Here is a 21,589-nt window from a genome sequence, read left to right as displayed (position 1 = left end):
CACCTTAATATTTACATTTTTACCTCTCTTCCTTAATTTCTAAAGAAGATAAAGAGGTCCCAAAATTGTTGAGATGTGTCCCCAGAGAAGAAGAAGAAAAAAGGATGTCACATTTGTGTATGTGTGAGAGTAGCCAATAATCACCATGTGTTCCCGATAGGAAGTGATAAAAAGGAAAATGCCACCAAGTTTTCTTCAAATATAGAACATTTTATTTCACTTCGATTACATGCGGTTGAAATTCTGAAGTAAAGGTTTATCATCAACGCTTTAAAAGCCTTCATCCACTGACAATGAAAGGTTTTTTTGTCATCTACTTCTTTTTTTTACATATTTCCCTTGTAAGAAAAAGTTCAAGTATAAAAAATTCCCAACAGTGTAAAACAGCTGATTTGATGAATACAAAGCAACAGAAGCTACTGAAACCCCAACGACGTCTATACATTCTAGTAGAGAAAAAGCAGCATTTTTTGCTCTTTTTATTATTATTATTATTTATTTATTGTTTTTTAGTAAAACTCCTTAATAATTCCTCTCAGCTAAACGAAGAAGACTCAGAGTCAACCTGCATGCAGACGGGTCTGCATTTAAATGCACGAAGCCATTATTTAATGTTTTGTTCTAAAAGGTCAAAAAAATAAAAAGTACAGTGCACATAACAGTGTATTAAATAGCATCTACATCAATATTTTTGGTTGAGCATGTTAATAATAATAATAATAATTAATCATAATAATAATGATAGTAAACTAATCAATAACTTATATTTGCCTTGAGATGAGTACATAATAATATTAATAACACAGTACCTCCACTAAGTCTCTACTCTTAGAGTGTCAACAACCCGCAAAAATAAATAACTTAAATAATACATTTTTTTTTGTCCTTTTTCTGTTTTTCTCTCATTTAAATAGCTGTAAAAATGTAAGGCACACTGACCAACATTACATCAACGAGAAAACCCCTATTTTGTCCTGACACGCAGGCCAGTTGTCGGGTTAGCTTTGGAGAAAGTGTGAGTGCGTATCTCAGAGCTGGAAATGCTGATGCGACTGGAGAGAAAGAGAGAGAGAGAGGGGAGGGGAGGTGTTGGGTGGTTTGGGGTCGGGCGGTTGAGGGGTGCAATGCCGGTTCCCAAAAGGCTCGGCCGGGGATTAAAATGTGACAGCTCAACAAACGAGCACAAATGGTGCGTTCTTTCCAGAGAGATCCGTCTGTGCGGCGCAGGAGCGGCTCCGTCCACCGATCCACCCCTCACCCCCGGCAGCTGCCCTCTCCGTCACAGAGAGAAACGCCACTGTGCTGCCTTTGTCTCTAAGCACTCTGCAGCCTCTGGACGCATGAATGTGAGTGAAATGTGGAAAAGCAACAGATTTAGTGTTTGTCATTGTGTCCCCTCTTTTGTCAGTGTTTCTGTTGTCTCTGCAAAAAAAAAAACCCTCCCTCTCTCTCTCTGCGGTCTGGTCAGAGCTCAGGACATTTTTCAGTTTTGTTTCTTTTCTTTTGTTGATTTGTTTGCTTTGCATAGGTCAAGAGGTTAAGGCTGGGTATGAAAGAAAATGGGACATTCAGCATCAGGAAGATCATTAAGGTAGTTCTTCAAATGTGTTTTTGACACAACGATTTTAAACACCTGGACTTCCAGACAAAAATGTAAAAAAAAAATAAAATTGCTAACACATTGGAAAACGGTTTAATTTCCCTGATTATCAGAAAACATTAACTCAAAGAACAGAAAAAAATACAAGGAGGACCCTCAATGTGTGATATTAACAAGAATAATAAATAAAATAGTAATGTTATGAGGGCTTTAAATAACCAAATAACATTTTTGAAACATGACGAGTGGGAAAAAAAATGAGGCTATTCCTCAAACTAACGTTAGAGACAGCATTAGGACTTAAAGGCCTACATTATACCAACCACTGGGCTTCTGTCACTCTACTCTAGAAACTACCAGTGACAATCGCAGTAATAATAGTATCCATAGTAATACCAACAGTGATCATTTCCATAGTTTGTTCTGCAACCTTTTTTTCATTTTCAGCTTTTTTGTTCAGATAAAGCACAGCAAGTTGGAAAGTTCCTATCCCATCTCACCATTGTCATCACCATCACCAGCTTTTAAAGAACGTCAGCCTTGGCGCTGATCCGGCCCACCTGTCTTCTTTGTGACACTTCAGCTGGACCATCCCTCTCTTTGCCTGTGCAACAGTTGCAGCCGCTGCTATTGCATGCGATCGGCCTGCAGCTGCTGAGCCTGATACTGCCCGAAGGCCGCGGCCGCAGCGGCGGCTGACCCCGGGGCGGCGGCGGCTAGTGGCTGCTGGACAGCAAAGCCGTAGCCAGTGGTAGCCATGTAGCCTGGTGCGGCCGGGGAGGCGGCGTAGGGATACTGCTCGTAGGCCACGGCCGCAGCAGCATTGGCCGCTGCGGAGTACTGCGCGTAGGCAGCCCCGGTGTAGTCGATGTAAGGAGAGGTGGCGGCGGCGGTGGCAGGTGCAGCGGCTGCGGGCTGCACATGGGGGATCACCACGCTGGGCTGAACGAATGCCTGGGGGTATACATAATGGGTCGGGATGCTGTGGGACAAACACATAGACACATGTGACAATTCAATGTTTGCTTGAAATTTGGCAGTCAAAGAAATTCACCCTGAAAGTCAACTTCGCCATGCCGCGCCTGAGCACGCTCCTCACCACTCAGTTCAGTCAACAGCAACAAAGAAACTCCAGGTGGTAGCAGGAGAGCATAGGGTTGCCAAAATAGAAGAGCCAAGAAGGTCAAAGGTGAGAATAGCTTCAATTAATCTGGTTAATTTATTCTGCCGGCTTTTACAGTTTGTTAAAACAATACAATTAGTGCAGTTAAAACATTAATCTACACATTTTAACTCATATTTTCTATTCTGTTTGTAAAAAAAAACAAACATTTAATAATTTGCGGTTTCAATTTCAGGGTGTAAAATGTATGATTGGATTCCCACTGCAAAGTAGAACAACAATGGAGAAGTCAAAACTTATTTTTATGACTTTCTCAAGATACTTTTTCTTTCTTTAACTAGGAAATGTCACTTATGAACTCAATCGAAATGAATAAAATGATCTGCAGTTGTATTCAGTCAATCATCAATTTCTCTAAATTGCTGTCATTTCTTATTTTCAACACCAAATTATAACTTTGGCACTGTTTTCGGAATTTGGTGTAGATTAAGATATCCTATGCTAAATAAAAACATTAGTCTAAATAATCAACGTCAAAGTTTAGGCCTCAGTATTTTGTCACCAAAAATGCAGTTGGGATCTGAGAGAGAGGTAAAAACATGCTGGTCAGCACCCAAACCAATTTGTGCCTGACTGTGGGTAATTTCTCACACTAATTGTTTAAAATACTCTTCAGTATTTTACTACACATGCACAAATACATTGGTTGGTTAGCATAATCAAGAGACTTTCACCAGTATCAGCCCCTGACTATTGAGCAGCTTAGGTGGAAATGTAAAAGTCAAATATTTCTCCAATCAATACCAAAGCGCTACCAGGTCGAGCTAACAATGCTCTTTGGTTTGGAGGTTGTTCTTGTAAAGTTAGAAATGTCATTAAGTCTCAGTAAAGTGTTTACAAAGCTAATAAATTCAGAAGAAGAAGAGAGAGCACATAAGCAATCTCTTAATTTAGATCTGGGAAAGACTCTCAGTAGAAAACAAGAGGGCTAAACGAACGAAGGCGAAGTTGGACTGTTTCATCCTTTCAGGCCTTCAACCTGTCTGTCACTGAGCAGGCCTGATTTGAGCTGAGATCTGCAAATTTAAAAAGAAAGGCAGAGTTCAGGGTGCGTAACCTGCAGTTTGTAACGGCTGCAGGGCGGTGAAAGGCAGAGAGGGGCTTACAGTGTCAGGCTGCGGGTGAGGGGACGGAGGACAGAGATGATCCCAGGGACACATTGTAAAAATGTCACTGCCGCTTTGACAGCTGGACAGTTTTAAAAAGGGACACTGACCATTTCCCCCTCTGTGTCGGAACAAAGAGCCAGAGAGGCAGAGGGGGGAGCCGGGACTAGGCTCTGCACCAACAGGGATGTTTCGATTAAGTAAACAGTTCTGCACAATGAAAGCGTTCTGTCCTGCATGACATAGCCTGATCCCGAAGCAGAACCAGTGCAGGGCCTGAGAGTCCGGCGTGAGATGAGGGATTTGAAACTCGGAGTCAGGTTCTGACTGATTGGGCTCCTCCTCTTCAAGGTAAATGCGGGTCAAAGATGAAAGACTGATGGAGAGACTCTATCATGGCAACCCTATGTTAGAGCACCCAAATCTCAGCCACAAATACAAAACAAAAAACAAAAAAAACAAAAGTGGAAAAGCAAGTAAACAAGTAAACCAGAGAAGAAAAACGAATTAAAAAACAATATCACAGAAAATCAACCCAAAATAAGAAACATGAAAAGTAGGTAACAGATATATATGGAACATATAAAATAACTAAAGGGCAAAGCTGGTTTATCACGTTCAACACACAAACATCTACTTTTTCAAAGGCGAGTAACAAGATTCCTTCACCAAAAAAAAAAAATATATTTTTTTTTCTTCTTCCCAAAATCTAATTTGGAAACTCTCAAAAACAGCATTTTGTGTCATCATGTGATGCTGAAACTGTACTTTGAAGCCCACTAATCAATCTCAGCAGGTCCTGGCTGCTCTTCAGGGTGAGAGGCAGCCAAGTATAAAAACTTCTACATGTTACTCTACAGGAGAACCCTTTGATACTTGGAGAAATACTTTTGCGAGGAAGTAAGCCTGGACTATCCATATATACGCACACATATATATATATATATTAGGAGCCAATGCATTATTAATATTCAAACGATTCATGAAAAAGCTTGGAGGAAACCTGTGGATTCATTAAGACTGCAGACAACAAAGGCCTCCATGGATGATTTATTATGCACTTTTACTTAAACTGTGACGCTTGGAACTAGTAATTAAAAGCCCCAAATTAGTTGAGCATGCTCAAAAGAAGTGTATGGAAATTATTTTGTTATCCACCCATAGATGGAAGATGATGCAGAGTGATGATATATGTAAAACATGAACTTTCAACACTGTTTACTTGGTTTAAAACATGCATAATCACAGGATGGAGTCATTATTTCATCTAATGAGACCCATACTGCTATTTTAGTTAGCTGTGCTGCAGTAGAGGATCATTTCCTGGCCATTTCTGACAGACAAGTGCATTATAAAATAATTAAAATAATATTGTTGCTGTGAGTATTAAACATAGAGCTGTTCGATCGTATGGTTGATGTGTAAATATACCAAGACGTGACTGTCCATGTCAACTGACTGACTTGGCCAAGATAGCAAAGAAGCAGTCAAAAAGTGTTAGAAGAGTGGCAAGAATATTGTTAAGCAACAACATAAATAGCATTTACAGACTCATTAGCTTTACAACAGGCCATGTATTTGGATATAAACAGGAGAAATAATACTAAATTTAAACTTATGAAGTGATTTAGATTATAGCATTTGAAAAAAGTTTGAAAATCTGTCATTATTTTCTTTCCATGTCCTGATCACACACTTTGCGCTGCTTTAGCGAATAAAACGTTGATAACATTTTACCTAAATGTAATAATCTGCAGAAGGTACAAAAATTATGGCATTTTCAAGAAAAAATGTACAGGACTAGTGATGAAAGAGGCAGGTCTTGATGTCTATGTAAAGACAAAAGGATAATTATTTACTGCCTTAGGTTCCTTCCTTTGCTACCAATTTAGCTTAATTTCTGAAGCATTCCCATTTAAACTTCCACATGGTTCCATTTATCTGCTGATGTTACATGACGGACTACTCCAACACCACCGATGGCCCCCATCATCCAACACACACACAGATATAACTCAGAGCTTCACGCATCTGCAGTGTCAGCATTCAGGGCTTTGTGCGCCACAATGGCAGCGCTTGTTTTCTTTAACACCACGAGCCCATGTGACGAAAGCTCGCAGTGAGAGAATAAGAGCGAGACAGAGACATCCAGACATTTGTTTGTCACACTGGAGACTTTGGCGAGCTGAGCTGAAACGAGCATGATGGACAAAGACACATTAGCACAATAGGATCCAGGACCTTTGTGCGCTTGTGAAAGTGGACGCACACAAGCATCCACCTTTCTGCTAAAGGTACCTGATCTTTGGTGTTTAGCAGTGGGGTTTAAATTGTGAATATGTGTTGTTTTAAGGCTATGAGTGCACAGAAACAGTGATGTTATCCTGAAAGCAGAGTGTAAAGACTTTAGGGAAAGTGGATTGAATAAAAGAAAAACCACACAAAAGATTCATCTTTTAGTAAACCAGAAAACAGATGGAACAGCAAATACAAGTAATAAAAACAGCAAAGAAAAACAGCAAACAAACAAAAAAAAACAAACTTTTTTTTAGTGTGGTAAAGTTGCCACTCTTCCACAAAAACTTCAAAAAGTAAAAACAAAATAAAAAATCACCCCAAAAATTCAACCAATCCAATTTTTTTAATTTTTTTTTCTCTACTTTTGTTTTTCCAACATGGCACACGATTTAGCCAACAGCACCCACTTCATTACGGCACACCACGCTAAGCTCTACTCAAAAAAAAATAAAAAAAACATCAAATCAAAAGTGAAACCTACGTACATGCGTCTGTAATCACCACAGCGAGAGCTCGTTTGTGCGCGATCGAGTCTACGGGTTTTTCCCTGGTCTGATCTGAGTTTAGGCTCGCAGAACGGAAAGCTTAACCGAGAGCGAGCCTGTCGAACCAGAGAAAGAACATTGAGTCAGGCTGCAGGTTTCCATCTTTAATCCACTCAAAACATTCACACAGAAACACCTAGAATCCTGCAATCTACATTATCTCTATTATGACCGGCAGAATACCAATAATAATCCCAATATTGTTAAATATTGCTAGCAAAAGTATTTCTACCCATCAAGCTTTTTTACATTTTGTGATGCTACATCCACAAACAACAACAAAGTGATGCATAGTTTTAAAGTGGAACAAAAAAAGATACATGGTTTTAACTTTTTCAAAATAACATTTGCATGCATTCATATTCAAAACTGTTGAGTTAACATGCTGTGAAACCACTGTAGGTAAATATCTGCCGTCTTGGGCACTTTTTCCTTCACAATATGGCTCAAACTTGGATGGAGAGCCTCCATACTTTGACTGGGCCACTTTAAGCCATTGTGACTCTGGCTCTTTAAATTAATCCTGCAGAAATGTGAACTTCTGAATAGTCTTACAACTTTCCCAGGTTTTCTTTCAGGATTTAGCTCCATCTTGCCATCTACTTTTACCAGCTTCCATGATCCTACAAGCATATTAAGTAAAGTCTTATGTTTTTCTTTAAGTAATGCATTTTGCCTCATCACTGTTCAAAAAATGCCAAATGTTTAAAAGTTTTTTTGGGCAACAGATTGCCAGACATGAACAGTGGATCTGCGCAGCTCGTTTTGACTCGTCTGGAATCAAAACGAGCCTCCTGGCTGCTTCTAATTAGTGCTCACTTTTTGCAATGGTGCCATATTTTTAGTCATCCTCTAAAAACCATTTTTTTTGATCCACTGCAAAAACAATAAACAAAAAATGGCGCCTGTGAGTTGTCCAAAGCTTGGAAGATTTCTTTTGATCACTAGTAAACCCCTAAGGCCTTCCTGGAACAGCTGCATTTATACCACATCAAAAGTATCTTCCAAAGGCATTTTATTTAGGGGTAGAAGAGTAAAGAGGGCTGACTACAAATACATGCAACATTTTTTGAGTTTCTTCTTGTGAAATAATTTGAAAACCATTTATCCTTTTCTGTCCACATATCAATTATGCGATAAATCCTAATGAAATGCATGATTGTAAGGAAGCATTTGAGGTTTGTTAATACTATTGTAAAACTTTATGATCCACTGTCATAAATAGTTTATTTACAGAGAAAGGACAAAATCTTTTTTTTTTATGTAATAAAAACAAACAAAGACTCCAGAGATTCCTTACCCATAAGGCCTCTGGATGAACGCAGGGTGGATTTGGGGAACGCCGAAGGCAAAACCTGCAAAACAAAATAAAATACAAAGTGAATAACTTCCATTCTGATGAACAGCTTAATTATGTGGTTCTTCCTCAGATAAAATAGTGCAAAACAAACAAAGCTTCAGGTGAGAATGAGGCTGAATTCACCTGGCTGCATCACACGAGGTTTAGCCCCCAGGTAGGCCAGGTTCACATTGGCCTTCCTGCCATCGATGATCGGGTTGGGGTCCTTGCAGGCCCGATCAGCGGCAGAGCGGTCCACCATCGTCACCTTATGGGGAGGGAAGCAGAGGACAAGTCAGAAGATGGCTTTAATTCAAGAGATCATACAGGAAAACAGACTAAATAAAGTCTGGATGGAGCGTAAGCGTGTGGGGTTTGTTGGGGTTTCACACATTTATCATCAAACTTGAATGTGATCCAGACTGAAGTGACTTCTGATCTGTCCCGTCATTTAGCTAATGGCTTTCATGAAGTTGTTTTTTTATAAAGAAATACATTCTGAGGTCTTGAAACTGAAAAAGTATGCCAAGACATTATTTAAGGCATTACTTTGGTGATTTAGAACTGATACTAAAATATTTTTTTGTATAGATGACAAGATAAGGAATATTTCTTGCAGCTGTGAAGCTGTGGGAATCAAGGTAGGTTTGGCTGTGTTGAGATACGAGAGGCTGCCAGAGCCGGCCTCAGGCATAAGCAAACTTTATCATCTGATAGATCTATTATTGATTGAGGGTCGAAAAGCTGTTGGAGTTAGACAGGACAGGTTTACAAATGCACCAGTTATTGACAAATTGGAGAAAAGCATTAAAGGGAACCTTTATTCCTTTAGAATCTTTACGTGTTGCTTTCTTTTTATAAAATATATCTTTTACTCTTTATATTTCCCACCTAGATGTAATGTTAGACTTTATAGAGATTGCAGCAATAAGGACAAATAAGAAAAGTTGTTTTGGATGTGGCTGCTACCTGCACTCACCAAGGCAGTCAGGTTAATCGAGCAAAAGTTGTTTCTTTAAGGCAACCTGGTTTAGCTTTAACACCAACATGGCATGTGATGAAAAACCTGACTTGTGTTTCACAGCTGCAAACCAAGCAGATCCTTCTAGTGTTAACATTTATCCAACAACCTCACAGTAAACTGAGGAAAATGTGGATATCAATAATCCTGACATATCTCTGTGTCCGTCACACTCACTGATTTTTTTAAGGTTTTCAAGAACTGGAACAGGAAGTGATTTATTTAGCCATGGGAAGACTGTCACTGTTTAAGGCTTATCCCTGCCGCTCACAGATTCTCTTTTCTCACACTTAAATGTTTCAGATGCAACACATTTTAATAACAGACCAAAACAAATAAATAAAAAAATCATAACTATCCTCTAAACCTGCAAGCTGTGCCGTGTTCAGAGTCAGCAGCTCCCATCAGATGTTTCCTGTAACTAGCATTGAGTCGTTCACGTCACCGAAGAGAAATTTTGATCCACAAAAAGCATGCATGTCATGTCTAAGGTCACACCACAACATTTTGATTTTATTTAAGTCTATACTTTGACTAGACCACTCCAAAAGTTGTGTATAGTCTAGAATAGAAATATCTTTTATGGAAAATTCCAGTACAACAGCAGCAATGTGACAGGCAATCAAAGCGAACAGATTCAGACAAAAATAGAATATAATATACAAAAACAGATTTAAGAATAAAAATTACTCTACAGTAAGGACAAGATTTCAGCATATCTAATAGATAGTGTGCGTCAGTTCAAAGGGGATTTTTCAGTTTGTTTTTTGGTTCATTGTCTTTGGATCGATGCCATACAACTTAACCCAGATGTGCTTGAGTTTAATTGATGGAGTTTCTCCATCAGGATTTTATACTAGAGAGTAAAATCCATGGTTACACTGATGACCATGCTCTTATTCTGAAATGCTCTTAGTTTTATGCACCAAAATGTTTCACTTTCATCCTATCAGCACATAATAATTTCCTAAAAGTCTTGGGGAGTGACATGTTTTTCTCAATTATTAGACAACTCTTTGCCTCCTTTTGCTTTCATCTCCGATCTCTCCCATGTTTGTTCAGTCTCTCTTTCTTAACACCAACCTTAACTTAGGCCAGCGAGGCCTGCAGAGCTTCAAATGCTGTTTTTTGTTTTGTTTTGTTTTTTGTCCTGAATGATTTGTCAATGAGCCCTTGGAGATATTGTGGGTAAAGACCACACTCAAGTGTCTTTAGGCCATGTGTTTTCCATTTGTGGATAATAGCTCTCACTGTGGTTCTCTTGAGTCCCAAAGCCAGAGAGATGGTTTTGTAACCCTTTCCTGCCTGTTAAATATCATGGACTTTGTTTCTCTTGTGTTATTACATTTCTTGAGATTAGGAACGATGTGTTGCGGCATGTTCCAGCCTTCTTCACATTTGCCGGAAAAGTTTTAATTAGAAAATAATAATAAATCTTTTTTAAAAAGGGAACGTGTACAAATGCCACCATTTTTCTCCCAGGTACCTCATTATAGCACAATTTAAGATAATGTGCACCTGTAGTCCCCTGACAGGTCACAAAAATAGACATATAATATTAAAATAAGACAAAAATTTAACAAGCAAGTATAATCACCAGGGTTTAGATATAGTCCTCCTCTAATGAATTAAATAATCATTTGCAAGCTGACTTTTGTAATCAAATTGTGTTGTTATAACATTACATATATTTGATCATTTGCAACATAAGTGAGACAAAAACTCACAAACTGAAAGTAGAGGATGCAGCATTAAAATGGCATTAATTAATCCCAAATAACTGAATGAAGTTTGACAAACATACATTATGTACGTTTGATTACCTTGACAATTTAAGGATAGACTTATTTTGATTACAAAAATAATCAATCAACGCCTCTTTTTTATATTTTCTCTTTGCTTTTCAGTGCACTTTATTAGGCAACCCATAAGAGTTTTTTTTTTTTTTTTTTTCTTCAACAAGTCAGATCAAGTATCCAATGCGTTCAAATGATCAGTCTGGCGGGTGATGAGGATGATGTCATGATGTTTCATCCGAGCTCGCGTTAGGCAACACGCGTGACTCGACTGTGAGACGACCTCAGGACCTCAGCAGCTGTCAGCGCCCAGAAAACAACGTGTCCGGGCGCAGAGCTGCGGCGCAACAAGTGGTGAGGCTGCAGCAGAAGCCAGTGGCAGATAGAAGCAGCGCCTCCTTATCAAAACATAAACAACCCATGACCAGAGGCAGATATGTCACCGCTGTGAGAGACAAGCCGCCGAGGCGTACAGTGGCCGATTTAACCAGCCTAGTGCCATTTTTAAAAATATATAAATAAATGTACTTACAAATCCATAACCTCTTGACTTGCCGGTCTGCCTGTCGGTGATCACCACGGCCTCTTCGATCTCGCCAAAAACCTCGAAATATTTCCTGAGACTCGAGTCCGTGGTGTGGTAGGGAAGACCCCCGACAAAGATCTTCGTGTAGGTCGTGTCCTTTTGCGTGGTGTGCATCGTCAGTGCAAAAACAAAGAAACACGGTCAACGGGAACTGTTTTAAAACAAAAACACAACAACAACAACAACAACAACAAAAAGACAAAGGCAATCTAGTGCAAAGTGTCCTTATCAATTATTCTTTGAGTGAGAGGGAATTTTAAAAAAAATGGAGGAGATCAGCAAAAAAGTTGTCGACAGTGATGGCGCCTGGAGGTAGATTTATTCCAAGAGGGGAGAAACATGGAGCGGATTGTCCCAGAGGTGAGCATCAGGTGCTTCCAGCTCTCCTTCAACAACTCTGCTGTCTAACTTAGTGGGTTCGGGACCCATTCCGAACAGAGTCGCCTCTGACTCCACCCAGCTGCTCAGCGGACCGCCCCCCCCCCCCCCATCCTCCCCTCCCCTCCCCTCCCCTCCCCTCCCCTCCACACACACACAACACACACACACACACACACACACACACACACACACACACACACACACACACACACACACACACCGGAGCGCACCAACAGCTGGACAGCCTGGGTAAAGGTCCAGAGGTGTCCTTTCAGTAACTGCTACATTTTTATGTCACTTTTTTATTTACGTTCTTGTCCTTATGTTTATGTCTTTGTGGGACATAATTATGTAAATGTAAAATGTTTATGTTCATGTCATAAAATAGGTTCTATATGAATACATTTTTACTTACTGAACCACAGCTTGAAGTTCTTGTTGCTTCTGGTTGTTTTGGTTATTTAAGTAGGCAGGTGAATCACCGAAGATCTCTTTTGCAGGGTTTTCTGCTCTGGCTGTCTTCATTTTCACTATTTCATGACGTTAAGATGCTTTTACAGTGAATATGTAACTCTAGTGCTGTAAACATCTCAGTAATGCATTTCAAATGGAGTCACAAACAGAAGAAACCCCATTCCCCGTAGAGCCTGACCAGTAACCTACCTTGACGCAGCCAAACATGAATCATTTATATCGTAGCTTCTTTGTATACTTTTCTCCCTCTCAAGGCAGCTCTTATCAAAAGTATTCCAAGCTTATTTTCATTTATTTATTTACATTTTGTCACATCAAAATGTAAAAACTTGAATGTATTGCAGTGGGATTTTATGTGACAGAGCAACAAAGAGTAATAGTTGCAAAATGAAAGGAAAATCTCACATGGTTTTTATTTCTGAAAGAATTTTTTTTTTTGCCAGCCCATTTTATGAAACATAGATCAAGATTGGTCATGTTGTATGGAGAGAGTCTGTAAGCATCAATTTTCAGGTCTTGCCACTAAATATTTTTTTATTTATCCTTGACATAAATATGTATCGGTTTATCTCATAGTGTCACAGGAGCCTGCGTTCATTGTCACATCCATCTGAGTTTAAGCTGCTGCTTTAAAGATCCTCCACGTTTCAGTGAAATGCAACCCGATGCAGCTTCTTACTACTGGCTCTGTTTTATTAATGCAGCCACACGCCTTTTAATGTCCATAGAGAATCGTGAATAAAATGAGGGGAGGGGGGCCTGTTTCAAGTTTCTTCTGCTTGACAATGGGGGTCCGGTTAGGTTGCATACCCTTATTGTAAAGCTGCATGCTCACTCATCTGAATCAGCTCTCTCTTAAACAACATGGAGGCCCATTTAGGTAGTTGATTTAATTTAACAGCTTTAATTTAGGCTGAATCTCTCGATGGTTGTAATTCTACGAGGATCATAGTTTTAACATATTGATTCAGAGCTTAATTCGCTTCAAGATGAAGTAAATAATACAAATCTTCCCTTCGATTTGGTTTTTCTGAAAAATCTGAACATTTAGACTCATAACTATTCTGCATGTTCACTAGAATACTTCAGAAATAAACCTTATATCTTCTGAGAATAGAATTCCCCCTTTTATAGTTTATTTTACAGATTCGTTGCTTTAGTGAGTGGAAAACATGCATCACTCACTGAAACAACGCCATCTTGTGTTGAACAACACAACTCCTCTGTTTCTACCTCTCTAAAAAGTCAGCGAAACACCAACAAGAACTCATTTAGTTTTAAGGCGAGCTCAACATTGCGGTTCAGTAAAAACGGAGTTCATTTGCCCTTTTGCATTTGTTTAATAAGATCCATGTGGCCAACAACGTCTTCTGTGAATGTGCAAAATGAAATCCTTTGGCTGCCTTCCTCTCCTCTCCTATGAAGCGCTGATTCGAGGCTCCGTTCTGTGATAAACTAAAACGTTTCGTCCTTGTCCTCCGCACGTTGAAAGCTGGAGTCGCTCTCCAGCTCCTCCAAAGAATCCTGGAGCTCGCCCGGCCTCAGCTCCTCCACCACAGTCAGCTCCTCTTCCTCCATCCCCCCTCTCTCCAGGTGATCTCCTTCCTCTCCCATGTCCTCCCTGGTTTTTTCCCCCTGCTGTTTTCCCTCCGGCCACTCCTTGCTGTCTCCTTCGGCCCCTTTGACCCACTCTCCCCCCACGGCTGCTTTGCGTGGGGCCTGGCCGTGGGGCGCAGAAGCTGGAGGCTCTGCGCTGGCTGCTGGGAGCCGTAGCGACTCCACAGGACTCGAGGTCGAGTCCGCTTCCTCCTCGGCGGGAGCCGGTCGTCGACCTTGCGACGTGTTTGTCCTTAAGCGGGTCTTCATTTCTTCTTGCTTCATCTAAAAGACGGTGGAAGGAACAGATCTTTGTGTGAGCGAGAAATGAGACAAATGAACTTTTCCGTGTTTCTTAAAAACCACAAATTTTGACGTAATTTATGAAATGGCAGGAAAAGGATACATTGCTAAAAAAAATTTTTCTTACAAATAAAAATTGGCTTCATGTGGCTTCATTTTTTTAAACGCCCCCATCCCCTTCATGCTGATACCACTTAAAAAACAGCATCATTTTGGAGCAAAGGAAAGCTGTGGAAACGTTTAAAGTAGAGTTCCTACTCCTATAAGCCTGACTGCTCTGATAAAGTTACAATAAAATCTCCAGAGTTTTCTCAATACGTTTTCTGGCATTTAGCAAATAGAAATAATTTTGGTGATTCTAATTGGCCTGAAACAAGATAAATTTGACCAAATTTAACTTCAAACAGAGACACAAAATGTCTCTCATTTAGAGATACACAGAATGTCTCTCTAAATGTGCTTCTGTTTGAAACACATTTAAGGACTTTCCAAACCTTCCAAACACCTAATTGAAAATTTTCAAGCATTTTCAAGTTTTTCAAGCACCGGTACGAACCCTGGAGGCTACACAACAATATTCTACGATTTCAAAAATCCAACAGAAAGAATTGAAGCCAGTCTACAGAAGTGAAATGCTCCTATTAGCTGGGGTAAAAGGTCATATGCGTTGCCTCAGAGGGACTCAAAACGGAGGCATGCAACGCTTTCTCATATTTATTAGAGACATTTTTCTTAAAGCCATCTACCCTTTTTCTGACATTTTACAAATATGAGATACACAAACCTATATAACAGGTTTGCGGTCGTAATGAGTCAGGAGCCCGTGACATTAACACTGATCCAAACACCTTACCTTGCGTCTCTCCTCAACCAGCCTCATTTTTTCATCAAACTCTTCTCTGCTGTGGCTTTGAACCTTTTTGGCCTTCAGTGACTCCAACCTGGAAGGAAGTCTCCGGGCGACACGCTTGGATTCGTCCTAATAAGACAAACACACATTTTCACTACAATTGCTTTTGCTGCAACAACTGAAAGGCAGCTTCCCGGTTTATTTCAAATGCTTCTACGCTCAAGACATGTTCCAGCGTTTAAGGTGATGTTGCTGACAAAAGTTTTAATGCATTCAGGAGCAATGACATTATGTCCAAGTCCAGTTCCTAAAGTTTCGTAAATATAGGCAAGTCTTCATGGGCTATTTTGCACCTTGAATGTGTGATTTCTAAATTGTATTAACTCAAACTTTATTGGCCTTGATTCATTTTATTTTATTTTATTTTATTTTATTTTTATTTTATTTTATCCTGCAGTTTTGATCTTGATTGTAAAGTTGGACCTGTTGATAGACACGATGCACGTTATAGGTAATTGGAATAAAATCAGGAAAAATGCAACTTTTAAAGTGTGGAGTGAGTCTGTGACACCCTAGTTAAGTTTAGCATAAAAATATATATATATTGCCTTGACATAAAAGAAAAATTTAAGTTTTTGATTATGTTTTAACAACTTATTAATTAATTACATGTCTGATGAGATATAAAACATGTATTACCTCCTGTTAAAAGGAATTTAATATTAAATAAGTAATTGTATGAGATTATGCGAAACACTAATATATACGTTTAACAATATATGATGGCTCTGTTATGAATTTTGACTGAAATTTAAGATGTTTCTGCTTTTGCTTGCATTTTAAAGGGGTGTTTGCTGAACTCAGTTGAAACTCTTTGGGACAATAAAAGTCTAAAAAAATCACATGGCATCAAATGAGTAGGAAATTCTTAAAAGTGACCAATGTTTCAGCTCAAGACGTAGGAAAGATAAATTCCAGTTCTAACATTAAAACAGGTAATAATTGATCTTTTCAGCCACAGAAGGTGAGTCTCCCACCATGATGCAGTAGGCAGCTCCACTGTCTTTCTCCCGCATTTGTCCCACTGGGATGATGCCCTGACTCCACAGCTCTTCCAGTATCTCCATGGACTTGGGACGCCCCTGTACTGTGGCGTCGCCCTGCAGCGAGTCCGACTCAACATCTGAAGTAAAATCAATTCGAAGTGTCATTTTTTTCCATGCAACATGATGAGGTTTGTTTATTTTTGTCTGTTTTTTTTTTTTAAATTAGTTTGCAACTGAAACTCACTATTTGGAGCAACACATTCCCTGAGGCTCCCCGACGGTACAGGAGGGATTTTCTCTGGTAATCCTCCAGGTAACACCGGATGGTCTCTGTTTTCCATCATGACCCCGCTGTCCGTTGTGCCCTTTGACCTGGCTGAGTTGCCGCGTCCGCTGGATTTAGACCCCGCTTCATCCTGATACAAAAGGAGAGACGGAGAGAAAATTACGACTCAGGACTTTACAAAGTAATCGTTACACTTTCTGAACGTTTCTACTGACGCTGTCATGAAGCAATGAAAGTGTTAAGATGAATAAAGATCAGAAAATCTTTTATCAGTCCCACAAGTGGGAAATTGAAGTGCACATAGCAAAATGAAACAGAAATGAAACACAACTGAATAAAAAAATAGCACAATGTAGAAAGAACACCATATAAGCAAAACTAGAAATATAGAAGTGTAAGTACACATGCATGTGTACATGTGTGTGCATTTACATGTGTGTGTAAACGCACACACGTAAACGCACACATGCACATATGCGCATACATACTTACAATACATATACATATATGTACCCGGACCCACAGACATGTATCTGTGAATGTAAATGCTAAAAAATAAATGATGATAATTTACACATGTATAAATGTGCAGAACTCAACAGAAATAAGAGGAATTCATTTCAGCAGAAACAAATAAATTCAAACACCTTAATAAGAAAAAGAACAGAGATGTTTTTTTTAGATAACGTAAGCAAAGTCAGAGGAATTATGTTGTTTTTTTTTTTTACGTTTAATCAACTTATCAGGTTTTACGGTGTAAGCCTTTTAAATGGGCGACATTTAAGTGAGCCCAGCCTCTTATTATTATTATTATTATTATTATTATTATTATTATTATTATTATTATTATTATTATTATTAATCTTCTCCAACAGAAGGCGCACTGCCAGTTTCAAACTCCTCTGCAGGCGAACAGCGCGCACTCTCTCCAGAACCGGAACCTCTGGACTCACCGAGCGAACCTCGTCCTGGTTCGCCTCCGCCAGCGGGTGAACCGCGACGCTCGTGGAGCTTGAGCATCCCATGTTCGGCAGGTCGAGAAGCGGACGGATGAGAGACGTGTCGCGTTTATCAGCCCCTCCAGTCTGTGTACAGTCACCGGTCTCGCATACTTTCACACGGTCTCCATGGGCCCCGGCCCGTTGCCAGGGCCCGTTGCTACAATAAATGTGACCCGGTCGGGGTCAGATTGATTGACCCGGAACAAACAGAGAGCGACCAGCGAAAACATCCCTGGAGATCGGTTACACCCAGTGACTGCAGGCCAAGCCTCTAAAAGACAGGAGGAGTCTTATTTACTGGATGAAAATGTTTTAGCTGCAAAAATGAATAAATAAAAAAGTGGAAACGGCGTGTTGATATTTGAATGTTGAAAACAAACAAAAACATTCATTTAAACAAAAAGAAAAAAGGAAAGTTACTACTTGACATGACTCATTAATTTCAGATTTTTTTGTTTGTTTGTTTGTTTTAAGGGAGAAGAAAAACAGCAGCTACGTTTAGTTTGTATGTGTAAATGAGGAAATATCAATGCATCTTAAAGATGCTTAAACCTGGATGATAAAATGACGACTCAGTGTGCAAAACTTGGCTTCGGTCACAAATTTCTTCATATACTATAACTGTAGTCTCTCAATAATTTACTGAATGCTTAATTGTAAGCTAAAGCAAGTTAAAAAAAATAAATAAACTTTTATTTGCATGAATGATGAGTAATAACATACAATAAGTGAGCATTCTTCACTAATTTGAGAGGGTTGATGAGATTTCAAGCAGCTCATGCCCACAGTTTTGCTCCTCAACTTTTTTAAAATTTCTTTTTCACATAATCCAAGCATTGCAGATTAAAAAAACAAACAAACAAACAAACAAACAAAACAACAGAGACGGACACTCAAAGAAAACAAGTTAATGTACGTAGTGCTAGGCATTTTATTGGCAGTGAATAGAACTATAGGAGTCAGCAGCAGCTGCATCTACTGCATGTCGGGGTGAGGGCTGGAGCTCTGTGTGATTCTACAAAGCCTGGGTTTGTTACCCAGAACCATAGATGTGTCAATGGCCAGCCGGAAGCTCTGGTGGAGGGCCTGGCACTTCCGCGCCACCTCAAGCGTTTGAGCATTTTTCAGCAGTTTCTCCTCCACAAAGATCAGATGTCTCTGCGCCACAGCCAGGTTCTGCCTATGAAGGACGGCGACAGCAGGGTCAGTCGGCAGAAAGTCGGGTGACAGACGGGTCACTGAGGGAGGGAGAGAACTTACTGGGTGAGCTGCAGCACCGACTGAAGACCAGCAAGCATCTTTGCCAGGTCCTGTCTCTCCAGAACGAGAGCGTTATGGGGCTAAAAGAAGGACAAGAAAAGCCCGGTTATGATTTGTTTCAGCTGTAACAAAAACGAGAAAAAAAAATCTAATAATACAAGTACAACCCTCAGGCTGCAGCACCTACATTGTCCAGGCAGAGCTCAAACCGGGGCCTCTGGTTGAGGATTTCCAGAAGGTGGGTGATCTGGTGCAGCCTGGACTCACAGTTCTGAATATGCTGGATCAGTCTCTGTATGTCTTTGTTCAGATCAGAAATCTCTTGCAGGATCTGGAGGTCACAGACAAACCGAGGAGTTAAATGACCAGGTTTGAGGTGCTGTGAGATTGTGTGAAAGGTTGCAGCGTGCCGACCTTCTGTCTTTCTAAGTTCAGTGAATCCTGGAGCTTGGTCAGCTCCTGGATCTTCCTCCTGAGAGCTTCAGCGGTGCTGTTGCGTTGGCGCTCGTGGGCGTCTTTCAGCTGCAATCGTCGGGAAGATGACAGACATTGACATATGTCACTGACCCTGGTACAGCAATTATTTTGGTTATTTTAATCAAGAATATCCAGAATAATAAAATGCGACACTTATCAAAGCAATTTCCTAACCTGTGAACTTGCCTACTGGCAATGGCAATAAAGTCAATATGATTCTCATAAATGTCACATATTGTGTGGAGAAATGTTAATTTATGTTTAACTTACAATTAGCATAATTGTTAACATTTATTGAAACCGATTGCCTATCATGGACTCCAAAGTAGTCGCCATATTGCGATATGGTGACTACTTTGGCAATATGCAAACTTGAGATTGCCTCAGAACTTCTCACGTTGACAAGAATGTTTTCTTCTCAGAGGTGTTATGGTGGTCAAAGGGGACAGAAACAGAGCTACCTGAGCTCAATGACAAGAGGTATGTTGGGAACAGTCACCAATAAAGCATACTGATGGAGCAAAATGCTGATGGAGCAACATGCTGATGGAGCAACATGCATCTAATCAATAATTAAGAACCGGAGACTTTGACCCAACATGATAATGATCAGAAACAAGCAGCAGGACCATGTATGCTGAGAAAAGGATTTTTGTAAATCCTTGGCACAATTTTAATATGTCTATTTTGTGTCTCTGCAACTTGCTAAAGCACATTTGTCTAAAGATTTTTGAGGATGTGTATCTACATTTCAACCTTTGTGCATAAATTTGACCCAATGCACAGATGAAAATGATTGAATTTATAAACTTTATCGCCATTCCTCCCTCACAAAAATGCACAATTTGAAGCCCCCCCACATCCCCACCCCCAAGAAAAAAAAGAGTAAGACATTTCTGGATATGATTCATGCCTGTAAACTCCTGTCAGTAGCTGTAAGTGTGTCTTGCTCTTACATTGGCCAGCAGGAACATCAGGTTTGCCCTGCAGGCGGCCGAGTCCTTCAGCAGGTTTTCAGCTGTCAGCTTCAGGTTTTGGCAGTGAGATAGCCATGTCTCATAGCTCACATGGTTTGGTTTGATTGAGGGAGCAGGTATGTGAGAGCATGGGGTGTCCACCTCAAAGGTGATACATTTGCTGGTGAGTTTGATGGCTTCGACCTTGTCTTGAAAATCATGCAGCAGCCGAGAACGGACTGCTTTCAGAGCGCTGCGGCAGGAAAACAGAAGTTAAAGTTAATCGTCCCACTGACGATTAACTTGTGCGCCACTCTGATTAATTCAGACTTTTCTCTTTGTGCCTGACCTTAGCTTGTCGAGTAGGATTAAAATCTGCTTCTGCAGCACCTCCCTGCTCTCGTTGGTCGTCTGCTCCTCTTTCTTCAGCTTGAGGAACACCGGGTCCTGTCTCATACCCTCCGAGCACAGGCTGCTGCTGAGAGCCACGCAGTCACTCATAAGCTGACTGTACAGCTGCCTCTCCTGGAGACAGTTCTCTGCCGTGTCTTTCGCCTGAGGGCACAATCAATTTTACTAAATAGCCCATCTTTGTTCTGTGACAGTTTGATTGCTGATGCAGGTACCTGCTCCACACAGATGATTTCTCTTTCTATCCGCCGGATTAACTCATAAATATGGGCCTGCCAATGGCTGATCTCCATGTGGCGGGATGTGAAATGCCCCATGGTGTTACGAACAGACAAAGGAACCTTCAATGATAAAATGGAAATAAGCCTCCAACATAAAATTATGACCAGATGAATTATTGAGCTCCAGTGTCCCATTAATTTAGTTCAACAAAGCCATTTCAATGTATGCTGTCCAACAAAAACAACCCAAAATTTAGCAGTTTGGCTGAGCAGTTGGGCCTTACCCGGGCAATATTATTGCTATGCAGGGTGAAGAAGATTTCATTCAGCTTCACATAGTGGTCCTTATCAGGTCGTGGTTTGTTGTATGACAGACTTATACCGTCAGCCAGGGCAGGGAGAGTCAGTTTACCTTCTGATTCCTGCAGGCAATCCATCTTTGGATTACTTTTCCTGTGACATACAAAAAAGGCAAAAAATGCATCAAAAATAACTTTCTTTCACCTGAAATACTGCCAAGAGAAAATGGTGAATTTGATTCAAATTCACCATCTTACTTACCACATTGTTTTGGTTTTCTGTAAAGAAGCTCAAATTGTTGAGTATCAGTTCAGTTGGAAACAAAAGTGTAGGGACAACAAGGAGACTATTTGCATTGAGTAGAGCGTGGAAGCCTCCAACGATCTCCAAGGATACGCGTTTAAATGTCAACACAGTTAAAAACAAGTGGTGGTATCCATGATTATGGTCCATTTTCAGAACAAATTAAACAATAACAACTTGAATTCTGAAAAGAACAAGTAAAGCAGAAATTGTTGCGTTAGTGTGACCTGCCTAGCAAAATAAATGCGGC

The 21,589-nt window shown here is 40.1% G+C and overlaps 3 protein-coding genes across 3 annotated transcripts; all 3 read right to left on the bottom strand.

Annotated features, from left to right (window-relative positions):
* Window positions 1-214: 214 nt before the first annotated feature.
* On the bottom strand, window positions 215-11,861 carry rbm24a (RNA binding motif protein 24a). Its single transcript, XM_055053709.1, has 4 exons — window positions 11,421-11,861; window positions 8,216-8,339; window positions 8,033-8,087; window positions 215-2,582 (listed from the first exon to the last, which is right to left on the bottom strand). The coding sequence occupies exons 1-4, from the start codon at window positions 11,586-11,588 to the stop codon at window positions 2,228-2,230; spliced, it is 702 nt and encodes a 233-aa protein (XP_054909684.1). The 5' UTR covers window positions 11,589-11,861; the 3' UTR covers window positions 215-2,227.
* A 1,788-nt stretch (window positions 11,862-13,649) lies between these two features.
* Window positions 13,650-17,709, bottom strand: stmnd1 (stathmin domain containing 1). The gene is made up of 5 exons (XM_055053708.1): window positions 17,364-17,709; window positions 16,369-16,540; window positions 16,116-16,261; window positions 15,082-15,207; window positions 13,650-14,210 (listed from the first exon to the last, which is right to left on the bottom strand). The coding sequence occupies exons 1-5, from the start codon at window positions 17,433-17,435 to the stop codon at window positions 13,785-13,787; spliced, it is 942 nt and encodes a 313-aa protein (XP_054909683.1). The 5' UTR covers window positions 17,436-17,709; the 3' UTR covers window positions 13,650-13,784.
* A 624-nt stretch (window positions 17,710-18,333) lies between these two features.
* LOC129374978 (tektin-4-like) lies at window positions 18,334-21,429 on the bottom strand. Its single transcript, XM_055053707.1, has 9 exons — window positions 21,298-21,429; window positions 21,021-21,189; window positions 20,731-20,856; window positions 20,454-20,659; window positions 20,105-20,357; window positions 19,086-19,193; window positions 18,859-19,002; window positions 18,672-18,751; window positions 18,334-18,591 (listed from the first exon to the last, which is right to left on the bottom strand). Exons 1-9 carry the CDS (start codon window positions 21,300-21,302, stop codon window positions 18,387-18,389), a joined length of 1,296 nt encoding a protein of 431 aa, XP_054909682.1. The 5' UTR covers window positions 21,303-21,429; the 3' UTR covers window positions 18,334-18,386.
* Window positions 21,430-21,589: the final 160 nt, after the last annotated feature.

The sequence above is a fragment of the Poeciliopsis prolifica genome, unplaced genomic scaffold, assembly GCF_027474105.1.
Source record: "Poeciliopsis prolifica strain line A6 unplaced genomic scaffold, Auburn_PproV2 SCAFFOLD038, whole genome shotgun sequence".
NCBI lineage: Eukaryota > Metazoa > Chordata > Actinopteri > Cyprinodontiformes > Poeciliidae > Poeciliopsis > Poeciliopsis prolifica.
Note: the sequence above shows the minus strand (reverse complement) of the source record. Positions and strands in the feature narration are given on the sequence as shown.